We start from the raw sequence: 21,108 nt of genomic DNA, 5'->3' as shown, positions 1-21,108 counted from the left end.
ATTATAGAGGCATTCAGTGCCCCTCGGGTAAGATTGCCAGCTTCTTCCCAGGCACTCAAAATTGGGCAGTTTTCCAATGGACCATAAAGCTCCCCGGAATGCTGACTAGCACGTGTGTTTGGGTTTCTGTTGCTCTTTTAAAGCAACTGAATGCAGGGAAGGGTACCTGAGAGGGGTATCTTCCCTTTCCCTGCGTCCTGCCTTCCCGCACACAGAGTGATTGCAGGAACTTCTCAGACACAGAGCACAAGTGTCGTCTCTATTTCAAATGCAGTATTTTTAAAATCTCAACATGATATTTTTCCCCCGGGGAATATTTATGTGGACAGGTTTTTGTTTTTGTTTTGCTTTGTTTTTTAGCAAGATGAGACCTTAGCAGTGAATGCATCGGACACTTTCTCTGGCCTAAGATGATTCTTCCTTTCTGCGACGGAGGCTCTCAGGCTGGTGAGCTGTCACACAGCTCCTTTCCTTCCATCTTCCCGGGCTCATTGGTCCGAGCCAGGCATCCCCCATGGTGCCGGGCTGTGACAGCCGCGTAGGTGCAGCCATAGATGGCAGCCGTCAGCATCATGAGACACACGATCCCGCACACAACCCCGGTGGTGATGATGGTGGCCACCGTGTGACGCAGGTTGGCCGGCCTCGGCTTGGGTTTGAGCTCACACCCCGAGGGGTCTCGCTCCCTGGCGCTGTGGCTCTCGGGAGGCCCAGGGACAGGCCGGTGGGCAGAACCCAGCTGCTGCCCCCTGGAGGACCCCACATCCGGAGACGGGAAAGGGCAGGGCCGGTAGAGCTCGTGAGGGATCTTCAGGAGGTCCTCTCCTTTCCAGGTGTCTGGTGACACACAGATGACACCGTCTGTTACTCCCCCTTTAAAAAACAAAAGCCGATAAATACGACAAATGTCCTTTGTTGTGATGTTGTACATTAATTACAAGGACCCAATGTGTCTACTAACACTCTTCGGTGATGCCAAATGGGAAGGTCAATGGCCTTTTGAGTGTTTGTGTATCTTTGACAGTAATATTGGTTTAGTTCGTGGGATTGAGTACAATTAACATGTCTCCTCAGGCCTTGGAACATTCAGTAATTTGAGAACTGAACTTTCCAACAAGTTATTAGAGCCAGTTTCCACTCTCTGTAAGGTGATTGATTTCCTCAGGTATGTAGACTCGTATTGTTCAGGGGGGGATTTGGGTGCCTGGTGATTGTTTTCTAGAAAGTACACTGAGCTAACAGATTTCATTCTGGCCAAATATGACCTCCGATTTACTATCTAGGCAAATTAACTTCTCTGACTACATTTTTTTTTTTTTTTGCCATAAAATACTGTATTTGTATCTGACTTGATAGTTTACGAAGCGCTGTTCGATAAGTCCTCACAACTCTGCTCTAGTGGGTAATTCTTGTACAAGGTCACCCAGGTAGGTCATAAGTGGGCAGATCAGCACTCCAACCCAGCCCATCCCTTGATCCCAGTTTTCCCACTGTGCTCACTGCCTCTCTCCACTTCCTCCTCCCTCTTCCCCCTCCCTCCTGGAGGCTCTTGAGGTCAGCAGAGTTAATGCAATGACCCTCAGTGTAGCCCTTTGACTGGGCAGAACCTGGCCTGCATGACCTGTGGCTCAGCTCCTCTGGCTGCCATAAACTCCTCCTCCAGGAGGGCTGTGAAGCCTGGCACCACTTTTAGCCAAGTTAGATTGGAGAGCCTTTGTACACACCACAGGTAGATTATGAAATTATATCAGAAAGTCACATGCAGGAGATGGTCACTTCAGTGTTATTATAACCTTCCTTTGCAGAGTTTGCTGAATGCCTTCCAACCATCTTCTGAGCCTCATAAGCCAAGTCCTAGGAGGCCCTATGAGTAGATGGGGCCATTTTATAGTGCCATCATTATCATGGCCCCGGTCACACCGGGATCAGTGGCAGCATTCAACCCACACCTTTTTGTCACCCTACTTGAAACTGAATCGCCTACTGCTAGAGTCACTTGGGCCCCTTCTGGCTTCTTCGGTGATTTCCCTGAGGCAGAGCCCCAACTCTAAAGCAAAAAGGTAACAGAGGAATTTCCTCCTTTCCTGAGCTGACATGCAGGAGGCCAGAGGTGCAGGGTGGCTGCTTCTGATGGGCCCTAGGTGCCATCAGGCTATGCTGAGACTAAGGATCCCTGCCTCAGGGACCAGTTCATGCCTCTGCCCAGGAATTTGTTGTAAGGCAGAAGGCCAGAGAAACCGAAATGGAGTGTGGGGCTTTGAGAAGTAGTGATGATATTCAACCTGGCCAGAGAACACGGAGCCTCCCCCCAGGGGAAGAAAGGCTGCCTGCCGTGGGACCAGCATTTCTGTCGCTGACTCATTCCTAGACTGGGGTGGTTCACCCAATCACTCCAGGCTTAAGCACTATCTTCTCCAGCTTGAGGCTTCCTGCTGATCAATATTAGGGTGGGAGGCATGGCCTTGGGACCCACAGCACCAAGGAAATACCCAGGCTAGAGCCTGGGACAGAGCTGGAAGTCAGGGGCTGTGGCCACAAGAGCTCCATGGTCACCTGTGCAGCTGTGTGCTCAGGATTCACTTCCCAGCCTTCCACCACCATCTCCGCAGCCACGACCCCAGGAGGCAAATCTGCTGATGACAGCTTGTGGGTCCCCCTCCCTTCTAGATCCATGGAAGCTGTTAATGTAAGAAGTCCCAGCTTGCCAAGCCCTCATTATCCCCCATCTGGCCACTGGTAGCTCTTTACCAGTGTCCTGGAAGAAATTGGATTCAAATCTTGAGTCTATTACTTCCAGCTGACCATTCTTTGCCTCTGCTTGCTCATCTGGAAAGTGGGAGATGGGGTAATAATGAAAAATCATATCACAAGATCACTCTGGGTTCAGTTGGGTGAAGTAGGTCAAGTATTTAGCACAATGCCTAGCTATAAATGTTCAATACAGTTAGCTTTTGACATGAAGATGATTTGTTTACTCTTGAATGGAGAGAGAGCAATACTAATCACAAAATCTATGTTCATGCCTTTGTGAAGGAGACATTTAGTAGGTATTCATCAAAGCACGTTTTTTTGGCTCTTGGGCCCACAGGAAGGCAAAATTTCCCCATCCTTTGTGGTCAGTTTGGGGACTGAGTTGTGGCCCATGGAACCAATGAATGCCACTTTTAGGCCACAAAATCCCTTGCTTCATCCTCCATGTGATCTGTTCCTACTTGGTGGTGCCCTTAGAGGCCACGTGGTAAAGTGGCAGCATTAGAAGCTGGAAGGAGCTTATGTCCCTGAATGACTGCATGGGACTCAACCTTAGCCCCCAAGGGAACCAGTTCCCTTGGGTCTAACACGAGTGAGCAAAAGACTTTTATTGTGACCATGATCCACATGGGTGTCATACCAACCAGCCTGTCCTGACTAATACCTTTACTGTTTGTATTTATTTATGTATCCTTTAAAAAAATAAGGCATTGGCCAATGCCTATGTTGCCTTACCCAATATGTATTATTCCTCAGGGAGTCTGAGAATTAGAATGGACCTCAGGAACTCTCTGGCTTCACTCTGTCAGCTTTTACCTGTGACACTGAGAGCTGGTTGGGGGTGGGGCGGGGAACATTAATTTGTCCAGAGGTCACCATTGAGTTTGTGGCAGAGCAGAGGAGCTATCTCCTATTTCCTATCCCATGTTGCTTCTAGTGTCCTGGACCTGGAAACTATCCTTTGTCAAGAAATGTTCTTTGCTGAAAACTCTTTCTGCGATGGTTTGACTTATGGTTAGCATTTAGTCAGAACACAATAACTAAAGCCACTCCACCTCTAGGTATGAAAAGTTTTATTTGCAACGTCCTAGAAAAACAATTTTTGCCACAGTCTATGCCCCCTGTTGTAGGTCAACTTGAAGATTAGTTGGCTAGGGATAGGCTGTTTGCTATTATATTGTTGAGAAGGATTCTTAACTCAATATTGTATATCTGAACTCACGCTGTGCTCTCTCCCCCTTCCTTCTATGTAACTGCTGCAATCATCCGGACTCTGTTGACCCCCTAATTCATGTCTATAGCTCTGAGATCTTTCTGAGTTAGGGGTTCAAACATACAGCCGCCAACTCAGCGGCACCCCTTGGATATGTAATGGGCACCCTGAACTTGACTTGCCCCAGATTCAACTCTCAATTTACCATCTCCACCACATACTTGCCTACTTGCCAAAGAATGCAGGGCCAAGACCCCACCCCCATTCTGCCCCTTATCGGCCCCTGGCATCGCTATGTATGTGGTTAATCTTGCAGAATCAAACAAATCGAATTTCCCATAATATACTCTTTTTTTTTCATTCATTTCCCATTCCAATCCATTAGCAGTTTCTATCAGTTCAATATTCCAGATATATCCCCAAAGTTGATCATTTCTCATGACCCTGGTCCAGGCTACCATCTTCTCTTCCCTGAATGACTGAAATCACTTTCTTCCCTCATCCCCTTGCTGCTTCTTCTGCAGCCTATGATCTGCTCTCCCTCAAGTCACCAGAGTCAGCTTTTGAAACTAGTTAGATATTGTTCCCTTGACTAAAATTCTTCAAGAGATTTCCATTTCATCTAAAATAAAACCCAAGTGACTCAGCCTGCTCTGCACGTTCCTACATGACCTGGCCCCTGAGTACTTGTGTTGCCTCATCTCTGTCTGCTCACTGCGTCCCTTCTTCTGTTCTCACCACTCTGAGGGCCTCTTTCTGTCTCTCAGGCAAGCCAAGTTAGTCCCCTGTCAGGCCCTTTGCAATTTCTATCCTTTTCCCCAATTATCTCATGACTCATTTCTCCTCATTGTTCAGGGGCTGCTCACCCACATCACCTCTTTGGAGAAGTCTTCCCTATCCTTCCTATCTGAAATGGAACTCCCGTCCTGTCGCTGTCTCTCCCCTCACTCTGCCTCCTTGTGTCCTTAGCACCAAGTGCTGTCTGAATTTGGCTATTGATTGGCTATCTTATTTTAACGTCTGTTTTTGCTACCAGAGTGTAACCTCCATGATGGTAGAGATTTTCTTATTCACCTTTTCTCATCATCTAGAAAAGTGCCTGGCTCATAAATGGTACTCAAAACACAGGAATGAATGAATGATGCTTGAAAATTAAAAGGAAAGAAGCACTGTGATGTAGAGGAAAGAATGTGGGGCTAAGACCCAACAATCATTCATTCTATTTTTCTCTGTGCTTCTAATCTGTCATCCTGGGGAAGCCACTGATCATCTCTGGGCTTCCATTTCCCATTTATTATAGACTAGTATTGAGTTAGAAGGGGTCAGAAAACTTTTCCATAAAGAGCCAAGTAGTTAATATTTTAAGCTTTGCCATACACAACTATTCAGCTTTGCCCTTGTGGTGCAAAATAGCTAAGGACAACACATGATAAATCAGCATAGATGTGTTCCAATAAATATTTACAAGAACAGGAGAGGGGCTGGATTTGGCTCTTGGGCTGTAGTTAGGTGACCTCTGGGTGGTTTCCAGAACCCTCATCTTTAATATTCTAGATTCTTTTGCTTTGATTTTTATCATCTGGTTAAAGAAATAGTAAGCAACTTTAGAAGGGGTCCCTGCTGCATACAATTTCAGTTAACAGCGGTATTTGCTAAAGCAGAAGGGATAATCTCAGGGAAGATTTATAGCTATCAAATTGGTAGAAGCACACACAGTGGGAGAAATCCCAAGGAGAGAGACCATGCTGGATCACACTTGAAAATTAGAATTTTTGTGCCACTTTGGAGTTGAGCAATTATTCAGGGGGTGAATATCCCTCCTTCTTAAGGGCCTGCAGCTCTCAGATAAATAATGTTGTTAATCAAAGCGGAAAGTTACCTCCATGAATCATATTTGTAGATGAATTTAAATCATGAATTTAAACACCCTCTAATGACTCCCTGCCTCGCTTGCCATACCCTAAAATGACATCAGTGTGAAAAAGCTTACACGGACCCCTTGCACACTCCTCAATGTTCCTTCTAATGCAGAACAAGAGATGAGGTTCATCCTAGGCTGGTAACACACAGACTGGGAGGGGGGGGGGGGTTCCAAGTAGACATGACTGACCTTTATAGATAAATGTCTCCAGCCAGAGTTTAAGACTGAGCAAGTGGCAATTGCATTTCCAGAGGTTGTCCTTGAGAAACAAAAGCCTCACACTGGGCATGGATTCCAGGAGCGCTCGATCAAGCTGCTGAAGCTGGTTTTGTTGAACTGCAAATACGGTCAGGTTCTCCCAAGGCCTCCCCAGGGATGTGGGAAGGTGGCTTATGTTGTTTGATGACAAATCAAGCTCCCTCAGCTGTGGGAGGGAGTGGAAAAGCCTGCTTTCCAGAGAATGCAGGGAGTTCTGGGTTAGGTTTAAGACCTGCAAGTGCTGGAGTCCATGGAAAACCCCGGGGGCCAGATGCGAGAGGGAATTGTTCCACAAGTTCAGGGTCCTGAGCTGTGGCACAGCCCTAAATGCGAACGCAGGAAGCTGGCGTATCTGGTTATCTTGCAAGTGCAGCGTTAGAGTCTGCGGAGGCAAATCCAGAGGGACTTCAGCCAGCCCCTGCCGGCGGCAGTCTACAGAATGTGAAGACGAGTGACAGTGGCACATCTCTGGGCAGCCACCCACCAGCCGGAGCAGGACGATCACGCCCGAAAGCAGAAGCAGTTCACCTACGAGGAACAAAAAGGAAACTGAGATGCGAAACCAATGTGTAAGCAGTGTTGGCAAGGGTTCACCTTCGAAATCACAAGTAATGTGACTCAGGGCCAGCAAACACCTTCTACAACCTGTAGGAGGGGTTCTGTCCTTCTGCATCCTCAGGAAAGTCGGGCTGGCCTGGGTACAAACCCGGTGGAGTCAACTGCTGTGTGATTGGCAGAAGCCTGCGAAAAGATACTTTCTTAGTGTCTCGGTAAATGGAAGGTGGAAGACTTAAGGATATCACGTAGAAAGGTGAAAAATATCTTGGGGGGCCCATGCCTGTTGTAGGGCACAGCAGAATTATCTGAGGCCAGGAGTTTAGAAGAATGATAGGCCAATCAGATAGTCACATTTCTGAAAAGTAAGCTCCGGATCAGTGCTGTCCAGTAGAACTTGCTGTGGGGATGGAAATGATCTGCATCTGTTGTCCAGGATGGTAGTCGTTGGCTACATGTGGCTACTGAGCTCTTGAAATGTGACTACTGCAACCAAGGAACTGAATTTTTATTTGCATTTAATTTGAATTAATTTAAATTTAAATCACCACATGGTGCTAATGGTTACCATCTTGGATCAGGCGGTTTTAAAGTATTCCTACATTTTGATGTGCATCTTTGCAGGTGTAATAATTCCATGAATGGTGATCATCTCACTTTTTATTCAAGAGATTTTAAAAGTGCAAAAAAAAAAAAGATTTTAAAAATGCAGAAAAGCATGTAATAAACACCCATATTCCTATAACACAGTTCTGTCAATCATTCATAGGTTATCATATTTTTCATCTTTTTTTCTGTTAACTTAAAGAAAAAAAGCATTACTGATACAGTTGCAATCCCTTTGATTAGCCCCCAAGTCATGTTTTCCAACATGAAGCCTCCTCACCCCTACCATTACTGACCTATCCCTCTAGGGCTTTAAAAAAACAATACTTAATAATAACAACAGCAAATAGTCATGAGCCAGGCACCATTATAAGGGCATTATAATATTATATTACTAGTATATATATATATAGCTAATTAATATTACATATAATTATAGATTATTATAATTATATAATATTATTATATTATAATATATATCAAAACTATATAATTATATATATTACCATTTATTATATATTATAATACATCAATTAATATATTTATTATTATATATAGCAGTATATAATGGTATATTATATATATATTAATTTAATCCTCATAACCTTGTAAATCTGGTTCTATTCTATCTGCATTATAAAGGTGAGGGAACTGAGGCACAGAGAAGTTGAACCACTTGTCCAAGGTTATATAGCTAGTGAGTAGTAGAATCATGATTTGAAACCAGTCTGCTTCCAGAGTCTGTCAGGATCCTTACCTGCTGTGCTTTCCCACTTGTCAAACTTTTACACACACACACAGCATGTAATGTGTTATATAGTGGTTTTTAAAACTCTACATACATACAGTCATTGGCATGTCTCATTTTGCCATTTACTCTATTCACTCAAAACTGATCTATCCATGTAGGTATAGAGAGAGAGAGTTCATTCCTTGTAAATACTATAGACCATTCCATGGTGACACCATGCCAAATTTAATATTTAGCCACTCCCTTACTGATGGACATTTGAGTTACTGCAGTTTTCCTTTACTATAAATGATGCTGCAGAGAACATCCTTACACAGAACAACTTGGCCATGCAGAAATTATGAAGAGGGTCTCCAGAATCAATAGGAGCCTCCTTGCAGGGTTCAGAGAGGATGCTGAGCTGACATTTTTTTAGACACTGCTAGATCATTCTCCAGAGTAGCTGTATCACTTCCTGCCTTTTTTCCCCCCCCCTGGGTCTTGAATTTCAAAATATAGCAAATACCTGTTAAGAACATTTTGTGAAATTGGTAGAAGAATTCACAAGGCCATGCAATAATATTTAAAACTCAGATGATTATCTACTCATAAAGAAAGCTCCTGGAAGAGGTTGTTTGTCTGTCCAGCTTTGGCCTTAACTAGGGAAATAGACAATGTGGCTATCCAATGCACTGGACCCTTGAATTCTCTACTGATGGGAACGGCACTGAAGGCAACAGGGAAGATACCTGGAGAGCCTTCTGAAGATTCTGCTCAGTTTAGTTTAGCTCAAGGGATGCGGAACATCACAGTCCCCTTCCCTGTTCCAAAATATAAAAGAGCAAAATCCTTGTTTTCCTTTCTATAATTTTGCAAATAATCTAAATGACTCCTTTCAAAGCCTCCTTCCTGGGAGAGAAGAGTCAATACAAATCTTAAATCAGAGAACAAGTTTTCCACAGAGTCCACTAATCTATTAATGACAGACTTGTCTTTCTGAGCTTGTGGCCAGTTTGCTCGTTCTTCCTTGAGTCCCACTCCCCTGGCCTGCCCAAGGGGATGATAAATAAACTCCAACTTGAAGCGCTGTATTTTCTATGAAATGGCCCATGACATGCTAACTGCGTATGCCATCACGGTTGGGTACATATGTCCCCATGTCCTTCTTCTGACCCAACATGGCATAAACAGAAATTCCCCCACTAGAGACATTTTTTATAGGTTTGGTCTTTAGAGAAAGACAACTTCAAAGTTAAGTTTCCCACAGATACCTTGTTGAGGGAACCCCATTCCTCTCATGGACAGAGAACTTTTCTAAGGTGCAGGGGGATTAATCATGGCTCACCTTTCATGGCTGAGTCTCCACAGGCTTCCTCATGGAACCCGTAGCCCACCTTTATGAATCTGCAGATCCACACGCTGAGGGCATGGCGAGCTCAGAATCCAGCTTGTCATTCACTTTTTCAGGACAGAAAAGCTTGTGCTTTTCTTCCATGCAGAACACCGTTGTCACTTTCAGGGATCACGTATTTAAGCAATCCTGCCCCTGTCTCCATCTGACTCGGATGGTTTTCCATAAGAGGATCTTTCAGTTGTGCCCCCTCTTCTTTCTTAAAGTGTCAGCCTCCCCAAGATCATCGTTGCCTTTCCCATTCAGGCGACGAGCCCCAGAAAGAATGTTTGTCAAACCTCCGTGAACAGCTGTAGCATTCAAACATGACCCCGATGCCTCTGTCTTTTTGATTGTTTAATCTGCTTGAAGTCCAGGGCACCAAAATAAAACCGCCTTCTTAATCCGGTGGTGGTTTCTGAATTCTGTTGACTTATTAAGCATGCTGTGTCAACCCTCGCCGGGTTGGGGGACACTTGCTGTGGATCCTCGATCTGGGGGTCTAGCAACAGAGCCAGCAGAGTGTGTAATGTGAGGACAAATTGGCCTGCTGAAGGCTGATACGGTTTGCACAGGGCACTTGTTTGGTCATCCAAGGCGTATTCAGCCAACATCCGTAGGGATTATGTGTTGACAGGGTCTTGATGCCCTGAAATTCATACTCATGGTTTCCTTTAGTGGACATCACAGGCTCTTCTCACTGGTGCCACAAATACTTCTCAGCTGCTTCTTTCCCCCCCACATTCCCCCCCCCCCCGAATTGACCTTTCAGTTCGTGTGACTTTGGAAATACTTCTCAGTCTTTCATCGTTTCCCTGATGCTGGGGTTCCAGCCTTTCCCTCATTTTTCACATATAAAACAATAAAGCTGCCCCGTGAGCATCAGGCATCAATGAGCTGTGACTGTTCCCTAATTGAAGCTGTTGGGAACTTTCCCACCAGGGCCTGAAGGATTTCTTTGAATGTGCAAATCCCCTGTCATCTGCTGAGGTGGGGTGTCAGTGCCCAAAGCTGCTCCTCGAAGTGTCACAATGCTCCCATGGCCAGGCCACCACAAGGAAGGTAAAAACCATGTTTTTATTGCGGCAGCTTGTGCAGGGGTATCCCTGGCCCCGAGCAGTGTAACAGAGCAGGGGAGTGTGGGATTTGGAGTTAGATGGGCCTGGATTTGAATTCAGCTTCACCGGTCACCAGCTTGATGTCTCTGGGTGAGCGACTCGCCCTCTGGGATCCTTATAGCCTCATGTCTAACACATCGTGGATGGTATTTCTTGCTTCATGGGTTTGTTCCCAGGATTAAATTAAAGCAAGCGATACATGCCACAGCCTGGAATGCCTTAATAAATGTTCACAGTTACCCATGAGAATGCCTTGCAGGACTTCTATGCTGCTAGCATTCGAAGGACAGCCTTGACACAATAGGTAGGAGGAAGATCCTGGCAAAAGCCTGGGACACCCGGCCCCTCATGCCACTCTGGTGGCACCAGAGGACCCTTGTGAATGAAGCTGAAAAACTGGATGGTGACTATCCTTCAGAGCCTGCTCTTTGGAATCCCTTGTCTCCTTCGGCCATGTCCCATCCAGCCTCATGGATATCCTCTCAGTATATCCATCCTGCCCTCTTCCTGAAAAATCTCCTTTACCCAGCCCTCTACCTTTTGTCCTCTTCTGCAACATTCTTTGAGTACTGTGCTACCATGGAGAAAAGTCAGGTGTAGGTGACAAAGAGCCATTTAAATCTTCATAAGGGCTAAATGGCTCCTTCCTTCCTCCCTCCCCTCCTTCCTCCTATTTGTGAGCACACAGAATTTAATCATAATAATTCCTTGATGATATATGATCAGTGATAGCCCATAAGTAGCTTTTGGTCATTAATGCATCATAGCAAACACCTATGAACCTAACCCTCGCTCTAAGAACTAGAAAGTTACCAATAACTTACATCAACCCATGTGTCTGTGTCTTTCCCTGGGGTTGGCAAACATTTTTGCATAAAGGGCCAGAGAGTAAATATTTTAGACATTGGGGGCCATACAGTCTCTGTCACAGCTGCTCAACCCTGATGGTGAGTACAGAGCCAGCCAGAGTGAATCCATGAACAAATAGACGTGCTTGTGCTCCAATAAAACTTTATTTACAAAAACAGGTGGAGGACTAGGTCAGCCCACAGGCCATAGTTTGCAAGCCTTGCTCCACCCCATTCCCTAGCCACTGCTATCATTCTCCTCCTGCACCACACACCGGTCACCCACTCAGCTAGACCTACCCACCAGCCTGTCTCCTCATCTACAAACTGACAGGTCTGGAAAAGGATGATTTTTAGGGTGTTCTTAAGTCTAAAACCTTGTTATTCTCATTAGAATGCTTGAGTGGACTTGAAAGAGTCTGTATTTACAGACTTTAGGGGGCACTGGGCAAAGAGTTTGAGTGTCTCTTTGGGTTATAGCAGAGCTGTTTAGCTGTGTCTTGCACGGTCCACCTAGGGTCCAAGTCTTATGGACTCCAGAGGCCTGGGAAAGATGAATCCATTGACAGCATGGCTCAGCGTAGGGGGCCAGGACAGCAGTAGAGAAACTATAGATAGTCGTCACACCTGCAGGTAAACCCAGGCTGTGTGGCCAACTGAGGAAGCCCACTTTCATGCCGCTTATACCCTGAAGCTGGGTGACCTTGGGCAAACCACAGGCTCTCTCTGAGCCTCGGCTTCCTCCTCTGTAGAATGCAGATAGTAGCTACCTCATATAGCACAAGAAGGATCCAGTGATATATGTTAAGTGCACAGCACAGTTCTGGCAGAGCAAATGACCAAAAGTGGCATCTCCTGTTAGCCCCAAAGAGTCTGGACTGGCTGCTCTCACCTAAAATGTGGATAACCTGGGAACATGCAGAGAACCCACACCGCTGAGGGGTTCCTGGGAGGCGTGCCTTACTACCCAAACGGGCTCTTTGGTTCTGTTTTGCTCCTGCTGACTCTCACAGGCGATTAAAAGATAGGCAGTGCACGCTTGGGGGAGATGCCTCCCAGACATTGAAGGACTTGGACATGGAATCTGATTGATTTATTCCATCTGACCTCAGCCCAGAGAACAAAGGGAGTGTGCTAATGCCTGAGGCACCTTCTCTCTCTCTTTCCCTTGGTGAGCCAGAGCTGAGAAGTGGCAAGACAACTGTACATGGCAGAGATGCCAAATGTCAGGTCAGGCCAAGGCTCTGTAGAGGGGAGGAGGCTCCACTGTGAGGGTTCCTAGTACCGAGACCTCGTCAAGAGCCCAGTGTCTCATGCGGGAACTTGCTTAAGTCAGAACATTTCCTAATATAAATTGGTCTTTTTAGCATTTCACCTTCCTCAAAAAAATAATCAACAATTATTAACATTTAAAATTGACAATGTTTCAAAATCCAACAAATGTGTATTAGCAGGTAATATACAGGTATATACAACTATTGAAAAAAAAATAAGTTACAGCTAAATATACTCACCTGGGAGGGTATTCATAATAAATTGTTAGGTTAGATAAAGCAATTTGAATAGGAATATACATTGCATAATCTTATTTATGTTGCCAAAAAAAAAAAAAAATCCAGAGGTGCAGAGCTGGAGGAGTTAACCCTAAAAATGTGCATTGGTTTGTCTGAAGATGGAATAAGTGGGGAAGGACAGACTCCAAATAATACCAATTGCCCAGAAGACAGGGGTGATTTAAGAAGAGAGGAAAATTAACTTCTTTTGTTTATACCTCTGCATATTCGACTTGCTACAACAAATGTGTTATATCTGTAATTTTAAAAATACAAAGGAGAAGAGTTAACTTTTGTTAAGTAGAAAGTAGAGATGCATTTCGTTTACTGGAATAGTTGAGGTGGCTGATTCTTACTGACTAGCTAGCTGAGTTTTATGTGCCAGTATCGCACGCTGGCGCTCCCCCTGTCTCACTCCACAAGGATTAGCCCCCAGAGTGATACACGTCTTTGTCTGCCAAGTGATCGCCACATGTGAACAGACCTCATAATGCATGGACTATTTCTCCCAGTTTTAATATCTGCTTTGGTAAAATCGTGGCAAATTACTCCCCCATCCCTACCAGCGGGCCCCCATCCAAAGCAGGTGCGGCAGTGATCTGACGCGGGGGAGGCAGCCGGGCCAAGTGACAGCCGCTGCCCAGTATAGCTCAGAGAAAGACCTTGGCATCGTAAATCCGTGCAGAAATTTCATTTGGTTGTGGAGGAAATTTGGGATTTGGAAATATTTCCCTAGGGTTGTAGATGACCAAATGGCACCCAAGTATAAAGTTTATACAGAGCTATTTAAAGGACCTCAATATTATTTCCTTCCTTCCTGTTTCTTTCTTTTTTTCTTTTTCTCCTTGGTCTTATAAAACATATAGCGAGTGAGCTAGGAATATATTTTCCAATGGCTATAGTATAATGTATTTAGTGCTTACAATGGGCCAGATGTTGCTGAGGATTTGTACTGGTTAAATACAAATCCTTAATGTAATGAGTAAACTTCCAGATTTATTGTTCTCATCATAGTCTAGTTGAGGTTGACAGGGGGCCAGCCTTCATGGAGTTATTCAGCCTCCTTCCATCTTGTCACTGTGCCGTCCTCTTAGTTCATAGTACCCTCTCCATCAGCTGATGACGGGAAAAGATGAGGATCAGGCATGGTCCCTGCCTGGAAATAGTACTTATCACTGGGCTTACATTCCATTGGCCAGAATGAAATCACATGACCATACCTAACAGCAAGGGAGGCTGGGAAATGTAGTCTAACTGTGTGCCTTGGAAGAAGAGGAGTGCTAGAGCATTAACAATCTCTGCCTCTACACTTTATTTGCATTATCTCACTTAAAGCTGACAACAACTCACTAGCCTAAAGCTTAAGATGGTTTCTTGTATTTCTTCTCATAGTTTCTGTAATACCATGTAGTACAGTCATTGAATAAATGTTGAATGTTGAAGGAATGCATGAATGACAGATCTGAAGCACAGAAAAGAAGTAACTTGCCTAAGGTGTCCAGCATATTTATTGCAAATATGTGGATCGTGAGTCCCCACGTTAAAGATATTCAGAGAAGTTATAGTTCTATGCATTTCATGTCTTAAATTATTTTTTTTTTTATACAGTCCGTTCTGACAGTAAGCTACAAATTTAATTATCTGGAAGCGCTCCCTAACTGAGAAGATAGCAAAACAGTTCCCTTTTGAGTCACTCAATGGAAAATCAAGGCTGTCATAGGATTTTTCTAGTGAGAAGGTGGGAAGGATATAGATACCTCCTCATTCTGTCTTGCCTTTTTGATAAAGTAAAAATTCCTACCGAGGGCTACCTAGTGTCATTCAGTTTATATGACTATCCATAGAGTTTAAACTCCCCTGACCTGGCCTCAAGATAGCTGATAAAATTAGTGGGTAGCGGATATGAAATGTGTGCCTTCAGCCTCTCTAATATTAAGGAAGTCAATGGCCTAAGTGTATATGACTGCATCCCAGTGCCCACTTGTCCATGGAGTCCAAGTCTGAGCTAGGTGCTGTGGGAACTAGAAAAGGCATAGAACGCTGGCCCTTGACCCTCAAAGAATATACCTGTCTGTGGGGTACTATTTAGCAATCTTTATTTATTATATCAGAGTCAACGCGGATCATCTCATCACCTTGAATCTGCTACCCATGAGAAGACTGCACTTGACTTTGGTGGACACTAACACTGTCCAGCTCTCCAGGAGCAAAGTCTCAGAAGTCCTTTGGCTAGTAGTGGAAGCAGACGTAGATTGGTTTTTGTTTTTTTGGTTTTTGTGGGTTTTATTTATTTATTTTTTTTGATCCATCCACTCTGCATTGTCAAGGTTAGAGGAAGTACAGACTTCATATTCCAGTGTCTTCCCAACCTCAGACTTCCAGCACTTGGTTTGCCTGCGTACAGGATGTATGTGAAGATAAAGATGCATTGGAGATAAGTATGATTAAAGGTAATTAGTGAGCTCATGCCGCTGGTGGGATAAACACAGACAGATGCTGGTTGACATAAAGCTAGCAAAGAAACAGAAAGATCGAGAAACATGGCAGCTTAGGAGGCTTGGCCAAGGCCTCACACTGACACACTGTTTTACTTAGATCTTTTGATTGGCGACTTTTGTCTCTGCCCCAGGAATAGAAATTGGAATCAAATTTACGTTCATGGTTGATTATTTACTCATGTTACACATAAAATGAGTGTTTTGTGTAGCTCTTCTTGGTGAATTTATATTTGCTTTTGTACTTTTATGATACCAGGATGGTCCAGTTTCTGAAATAGATGTCAATGTGTTTTAATATTTTCAAGTTACAGTTTAGTGTGTGTACCTTGTGATGCACTATTGAATCTGCGTTTTGCCTTTTCCTTCTTAAGATTTGCGCTGTGTGAACTGTTTGATACATGTAGCTTGAAAATATCCTAGAAAACACAATTGTCTGGGGCAGGCCTTACATTATAACCCACCAGTTATAGATCCGGGACTGTTGAGGACTCCTTTTTGTTATTCCAGCCTTCATCTGTCCCACCATTTCATTCTAGAACAGTGTCCCTGTTGAAAGCATGGAATATGGGCTGAACCCATCTAGGTTCAAAGGCTGCCTCCAACATTTACTGGCTCTGAGAACTTAAAGACATTATTTAACCTTTCTGATCTTCAATTTCGTCATCTGTTCAAAGGGACCCAATGGGCAGGTTTGCAGGGAGGACTAAATAATACTTTTATGTAAGAGTCTGAGCAGAAAACAACAACAACAACAACCTGTCTTTGCACATGGCAATATACATGAGCTAGTATCTTCTGTATGATGCTCTCTGTACGGCATGTGTCAGCTAGGTACCTAGGCTGCAGGTACTTAATACTAATCTGTAACAAAAACGGGCAAGTTAAAGCAAGGGAGCATTTTGCTTGTGTGACAGAGTTCACCATCTTTTTGGACTATAAAGCAGGTGAATGTAGGTGTTATTTGGCTAGAATCAATTCAATCTAAGTGAATCTGTGCTCAACCTATCTGATGTCATCAAAGTAGTTCCAAAGACAAAAGAAAGTTGGCTGTTGGTGTCATGTGACTGCACCTTCACATGGGACATTTGTTTGCAAGATAAAGTTCCTGTGTTGACATGGACGCAGCTTCCATCCACATTTATAATGGGCAACTGCCCATTCTGGTAAGGCTCAAGAGTAAGGCTCTAATCTTTCACTTCATCCAAGAAGCCCATCAGGCCACCTACTATGTGCTTGTGTTGTTGCTTCTTCAAGGTTTGCCCACCGCTCCTTCCTCTAGCCTGCTTATCCCTGGTAGGAGGCCCCTTTCCCCATCCTTGCGTAATTAGAGAAAGCATGTCATCAGCTCCCCAGAGCCGGTCCGCTTTCATCAGGAAGCGTGACTCTTGGAGTTTCGAGGTTGATAGGAGTGGAAACATTTGTGTTCAACAAGCAGGCTCCTTCATGTGTTGTCAACATTTCATTTGTGATTCTAACGAGGGCCAAGAAGAAAATAAACTCAGCATACTGCTCTCTGCTGCTACAGCTGATGTTTATGAGTTTCTATCCATGGCCTCAACTTGCTCCTACCATGAAGGCATTTGGAAATGCAGCGGTGTGCCCCTGCTGGGTGTGACCAAGAGCTAAGATGGTTAAATCTACTGAGGCAGTCCTGAGAATGGGCAAGGTTTACTTCTTAGAGACAGGAATTTCTATTCTTTTTTTTTTTTTAAGATTTTATTTATTTATTTGACAGAGAGAGACACAGCGAGAGAGGAAATGTAAGCAGGGGGAGTGGGAGAGGGAGAAGCAGGCTTCCCGCCAAGCAGGGAGCCCGATGCGGGACTCGATCCCAGGGCCCCGGGATCATGACCTGAGCCGAAGGTAGACACTTAACGACTGAGCCACCCAGGCGCCCCTGGAATTTCTATTCTTATTGATGCTTTAAATGTCTCCTAAAGGTGAAAACACTCTTACATAAGAACAGGGTATAGTGGAGGGACTCTCATTCTTGGCTGCCGTCTCATCTCCTCTCTGAAAGTTTGTTGTAGATTTCGTTATGTATTCTTTCTTTCTTAAGGAGGCATCTGTTGAGTGCTCTTTGCCTGTTAAACTCTGCATTTGTGGATGCTATGGGCATGGAAATAAGACACAGAAAAATAAGTGGACCTGCAATCCAAATGGCCCCTATGGTCTCACGAGGAGACAGACCACATGATACGGCCACACAAACCCCTGAAAAACCACAGCCCCGCAAAGTGCTAGGAAGAGGAAGTGCATGGTGCTGTCCTAGATTCCAGTCAGGGAATCTGGCAGAGGATCTAGGGGTAGCCACCCTATGGTTGTTATAACCAGGCTGCAATGTGAAGGATGGATGAGAGTTTACTGCAGAGAAGGGAAGGGACAAGGGCCATTCCAGGCAAAGACAATCCGGGAAAAGGCTGAGAGACCAGAGAGATGGCACAGTGTCTGAGGAGCTCCGGGAAGCCAATGTGGCTACAGCACAGAGGGGGAGGGGAGGGACTCCGGCCATGAGATGCTGGAAGTGAGGAGCAGAGGTGAAGGAGCCAGGAGCCGGTTGTGGAGGCCCCCACCCCCATCTTCCACTGTGAGTGTTTTCTTAATATTGAAAAGCTGTGTCTCAGACACACACCCCTCCGCAGGAATGCTGCTGCCTGGCGTTGGGGTCGGGAGTAGAGCCCTGCAGTGTAATGTACTGTGGGATGTGCTGTCACCTCACAGGCACGGTCCTTTGCCAGCTGTGCCATGACTAGAGAGATGCATCTCGCCGCCCTCAGAATGCTTCCTGGAGGGGGTAGAGGGACTGCGCGTTTGCAAGCATGACAGCATCTCAGGACACGTTCATCAAACCCTGAGCTGCTACTTACAGCGTGGGGTTGTGGCAAACCCACGCCACACATGCCAGGGAGGCAGCAGAATGGCACTGTCACCCCCCACCGCCCAGGTGCCTGAGTCCAGTGTGGCTGAGGACGAGCCAGCCCTGCTGACACTCATAGGCTACACTGTGCCACAGAACTTTCCCTCCCGAGCATTCAAGTGTATGTTAGTGTGGACGTAATATCCGGCAGAACAGGGGTGGTAAGTAAGTGCCCGGTTACCTGCTTTGTAGGCCCAAGTGGCCCCAGCAGCAGCCCCGTGGGGCCCACCCTGGCCTCATGACCTCGGAATCCTTTTCAGCCCAGTGTTCAAGGCAGACAATGGGCGATACCATGCTAACACAATCCTCCTTGCTGTTCCTGAAGTAGATCCTTGCCGTTTGCAAATTTGACTAAGTCTGGCATGCAAAGCCAAATGCCACTTTGCTGGGGGGCAGAATTTGAATCATGGCCTGGAAAGGTACTGACTGAGCCCACTTATGACCGACCGCCAACCCCCCCCCAACCCCCCCTACCCCGCCCCCACCCAGACTTCTAAGTCTTGATGTAACCTTGGTGTTTTCTCCTTGTCCTCAGGAACATGGTTAATTTTTCTACAATGATAAAATATAAGTTTTTTATTTCTTAACAATTCCCTTCTAAAAAGAGAAACACGATTTTAGGACATAGTGGGAAGGGGTTAAGCTGTGCCCTATGCATTTGCACAGGAAAACGATGGCTTGCCCTAGAAATAGGATTTCAGAAAAGGTGGCTGGGGGAAGGAGTGGGCATGGCACAGACATTTCGTGTTCCCGCATTTGGACACACGGGTGACCCCCAGGTGGATCTCCCTGTGATCGCCGGGGGTTTGCTAGGAGCAGCGGGCCGGCAGGGAGCCTCATGGGGGTTATCTCGTGAAACGCTCTAGCAGAGCAAGTCCACTGGCTTAAGACAATGATGCATGGTCCAGAGGAAGTCCGTCTGCAAGGGTAACAAATGTTGGCCTGCGGACTGACTCTAGTTCCCCATTTTGTTCTCCTGCTTCCATCATATTTGCAGGGACAGACACTGTGAATTAGCAGCTGATTCTTTGTTTAGTTCTTTCTCTGTCTAGAAGTCTGAGTGCTCTGACTTGACACCGGAAGTCCCTAAAATCCCAGGGCTGAAACGAAACCTCCAAACCCACAGAACACTCAGCAAACCTCAGACTTAGGATGCTTACCTGGAGACGATCATGGGTCCCTCCACCAGTCCAGGAGTGGGACTCTTATCTTCTACATCTGACTGTGGAAAAACCTGAGTCTTGGGAAGGGCAGGTCACTTGCCAGAGATCAGTTTATGAGGCGCAGAGCTGGGACTTGAACCCCCGGCTGCCTGATTTCAAAGACTTTCAAGCCCTGTGTCCTTTTATCTTGGATTTACTCTTCCCAGACCCCTCCCTTCATCAGGGGAGAAGCCAAGGAAGGGCCCTAAAAGAGACAGCCCCCACAAAACAGACTGGGTGGAAGGAATGCATCCACCCCACCCAGGAAGATGTCCTCCCCTGGAGGTCCCCACTGCCCGCTGCTTCTCGAGGCTGAGGGCCACCAAGAGAAAGGGGGAACCTGCCGCCTCTCTGCCCTGGCTGCGGGGTGGGAAAAGCATTCTGGGGCCGGAGGTGAAGAAAGCAGGGTACTTTGTGCATGGAGTTCGCACTCATCTAGTCCATCCCCAGCACGCTGCTATCAGTCAGATCTCGGACATATTTGTCATGGCTGATCCTCTGTTCAGAAGCCACCCCCAAAAGCCCACCCTCTCTTCATCACTGTGCAGGAAGGGGAGAGTTCCCTTTGATCTGGAGACTGGTAGCTGAGAATCATGGCCGTCCACGGACCTGCTCCCTCCCCTGCACCCGGGCGAGTGTGTGGACAGCCACTCGAACAAAGCCCCTTGGCCCCATGCTTGCTTTAGAACAGCCAGACTCAAGACAGAACATGTATGTGCCCTGGAATGAAGTGAGGATTGGAATGGCAGCCCCCTCCACACTGAGGAATTCTTGGTCACAGCACCCAGGACAGGATGCTAGGACTGGGATAAGCAGCCCAGAAAGAGGGCAGAAGACAGAGGAGATGGAGCCAACCTGACAGCCAACCCGCAGGACGCAGTTGGACTCCTGTGGTCAGGAAGGAACCACACACTCATGGTGCAGGTTTCTCTTCTGTCTGAACCCTCACATCCTGAATAAAAGGCATCAGCCTAGAGACAGATCAGCTAGCTTTTGAGGAGTAGCCAGAGTTGAAAAAGTAAGACAGGTAGCTCTGGGGAGAGCGCAACTGTTTTCTACTTACCCTCCTTCAGAAAGCAAAGTTTTTGAGTCAAGTAATTCTGAGTAGGGAATGTATGTCTTTTAAAAATATATTCGGCTTCCCTGTAGTATAGTATACTTTGATGTATTGAAATACAGCTCGCCCCACTCAAATTACTGCCTCGGTGCCTAATGCTGTAAAATTAAACTATTCCTTGCTGATATTTTATTAAGCTTCACCAGCATTTCAGACTCAGACATCTCATGGAGCTTCGGGCCATATGTTTTATGTGCTGTCATGGTGAACTCTGACTTCAGCCTGCGAAGCTCCCTTCCCCCCGTGTCTTTATATAGTGCAGGATTTTCAAAAACTTTCATACAGGCTATTTCCAAATTGTGGATTGTTGCAAGTAAATGTCTCTGGTCATGTGGGTGTTAATGCCTAAAAAGACAACAACAACAAAAAATGAAAGAAAGAAAGAAAGAAAGAAAGAAAGAAAGAAAGAAAGAAAGAAAGAAAGAAAGAAA

The 21,108-nt window shown here is 45.6% G+C and overlaps 2 protein-coding genes across 2 annotated transcripts in view; one reads left to right on the top strand and one right to left on the bottom strand.

The window, feature by feature from the left end:
• The window catches only part of CACNA2D3 (calcium voltage-gated channel auxiliary subunit alpha2delta 3), an 856,401-nt gene that overhangs the window by 708,870 nt on the left and 126,423 nt on the right, over positions 1–21,108 (top strand). The window lies entirely within an intron of this gene.
• LRTM1 (leucine rich repeats and transmembrane domains 1) lies at positions 440–6,928 on the bottom strand. The gene is made up of 2 exons (XM_034997895.1): positions 6,075–6,928; positions 440–873 (listed from the first exon to the last, which is right to left on the bottom strand). The coding sequence occupies exons 1-2, from the start codon at positions 6,814–6,816 to the stop codon at positions 440–442; spliced, it is 1,176 nt and encodes a 391-aa protein (XP_034853786.1). The 5' UTR covers positions 6,817–6,928.

The sequence above is a fragment of the Mirounga leonina genome, unplaced genomic scaffold, assembly GCF_011800145.1.
Source record: "Mirounga leonina isolate KUSES-001 unplaced genomic scaffold, KU_Mleo_1.0 Mir_94, whole genome shotgun sequence".
NCBI lineage: Eukaryota > Metazoa > Chordata > Mammalia > Carnivora > Phocidae > Mirounga > Mirounga leonina.
The sequence above is the reverse complement of the archived record's forward strand: the minus strand, read 5'-3'. Positions and strand labels throughout refer to the sequence as shown.

What these genes read in the sequence shown, in the direction of transcription:
- LRTM1 (XM_034997895.1), bottom strand. Translation starts at nt 6,816, where the DNA reads ATGCAGAAGGACAGAACCCCTCCTACAGGTTGTAGAAGGTGTTTGCTG. An exon ending in GGAGACATTTATCTATAAAG is followed by an intron (nt 874 to 6,074) that starts GTCAGTCATGTC and finishes TGTTTTTTAAAG; the next exon opens with GGGGAGTAACAGACGGTGTC.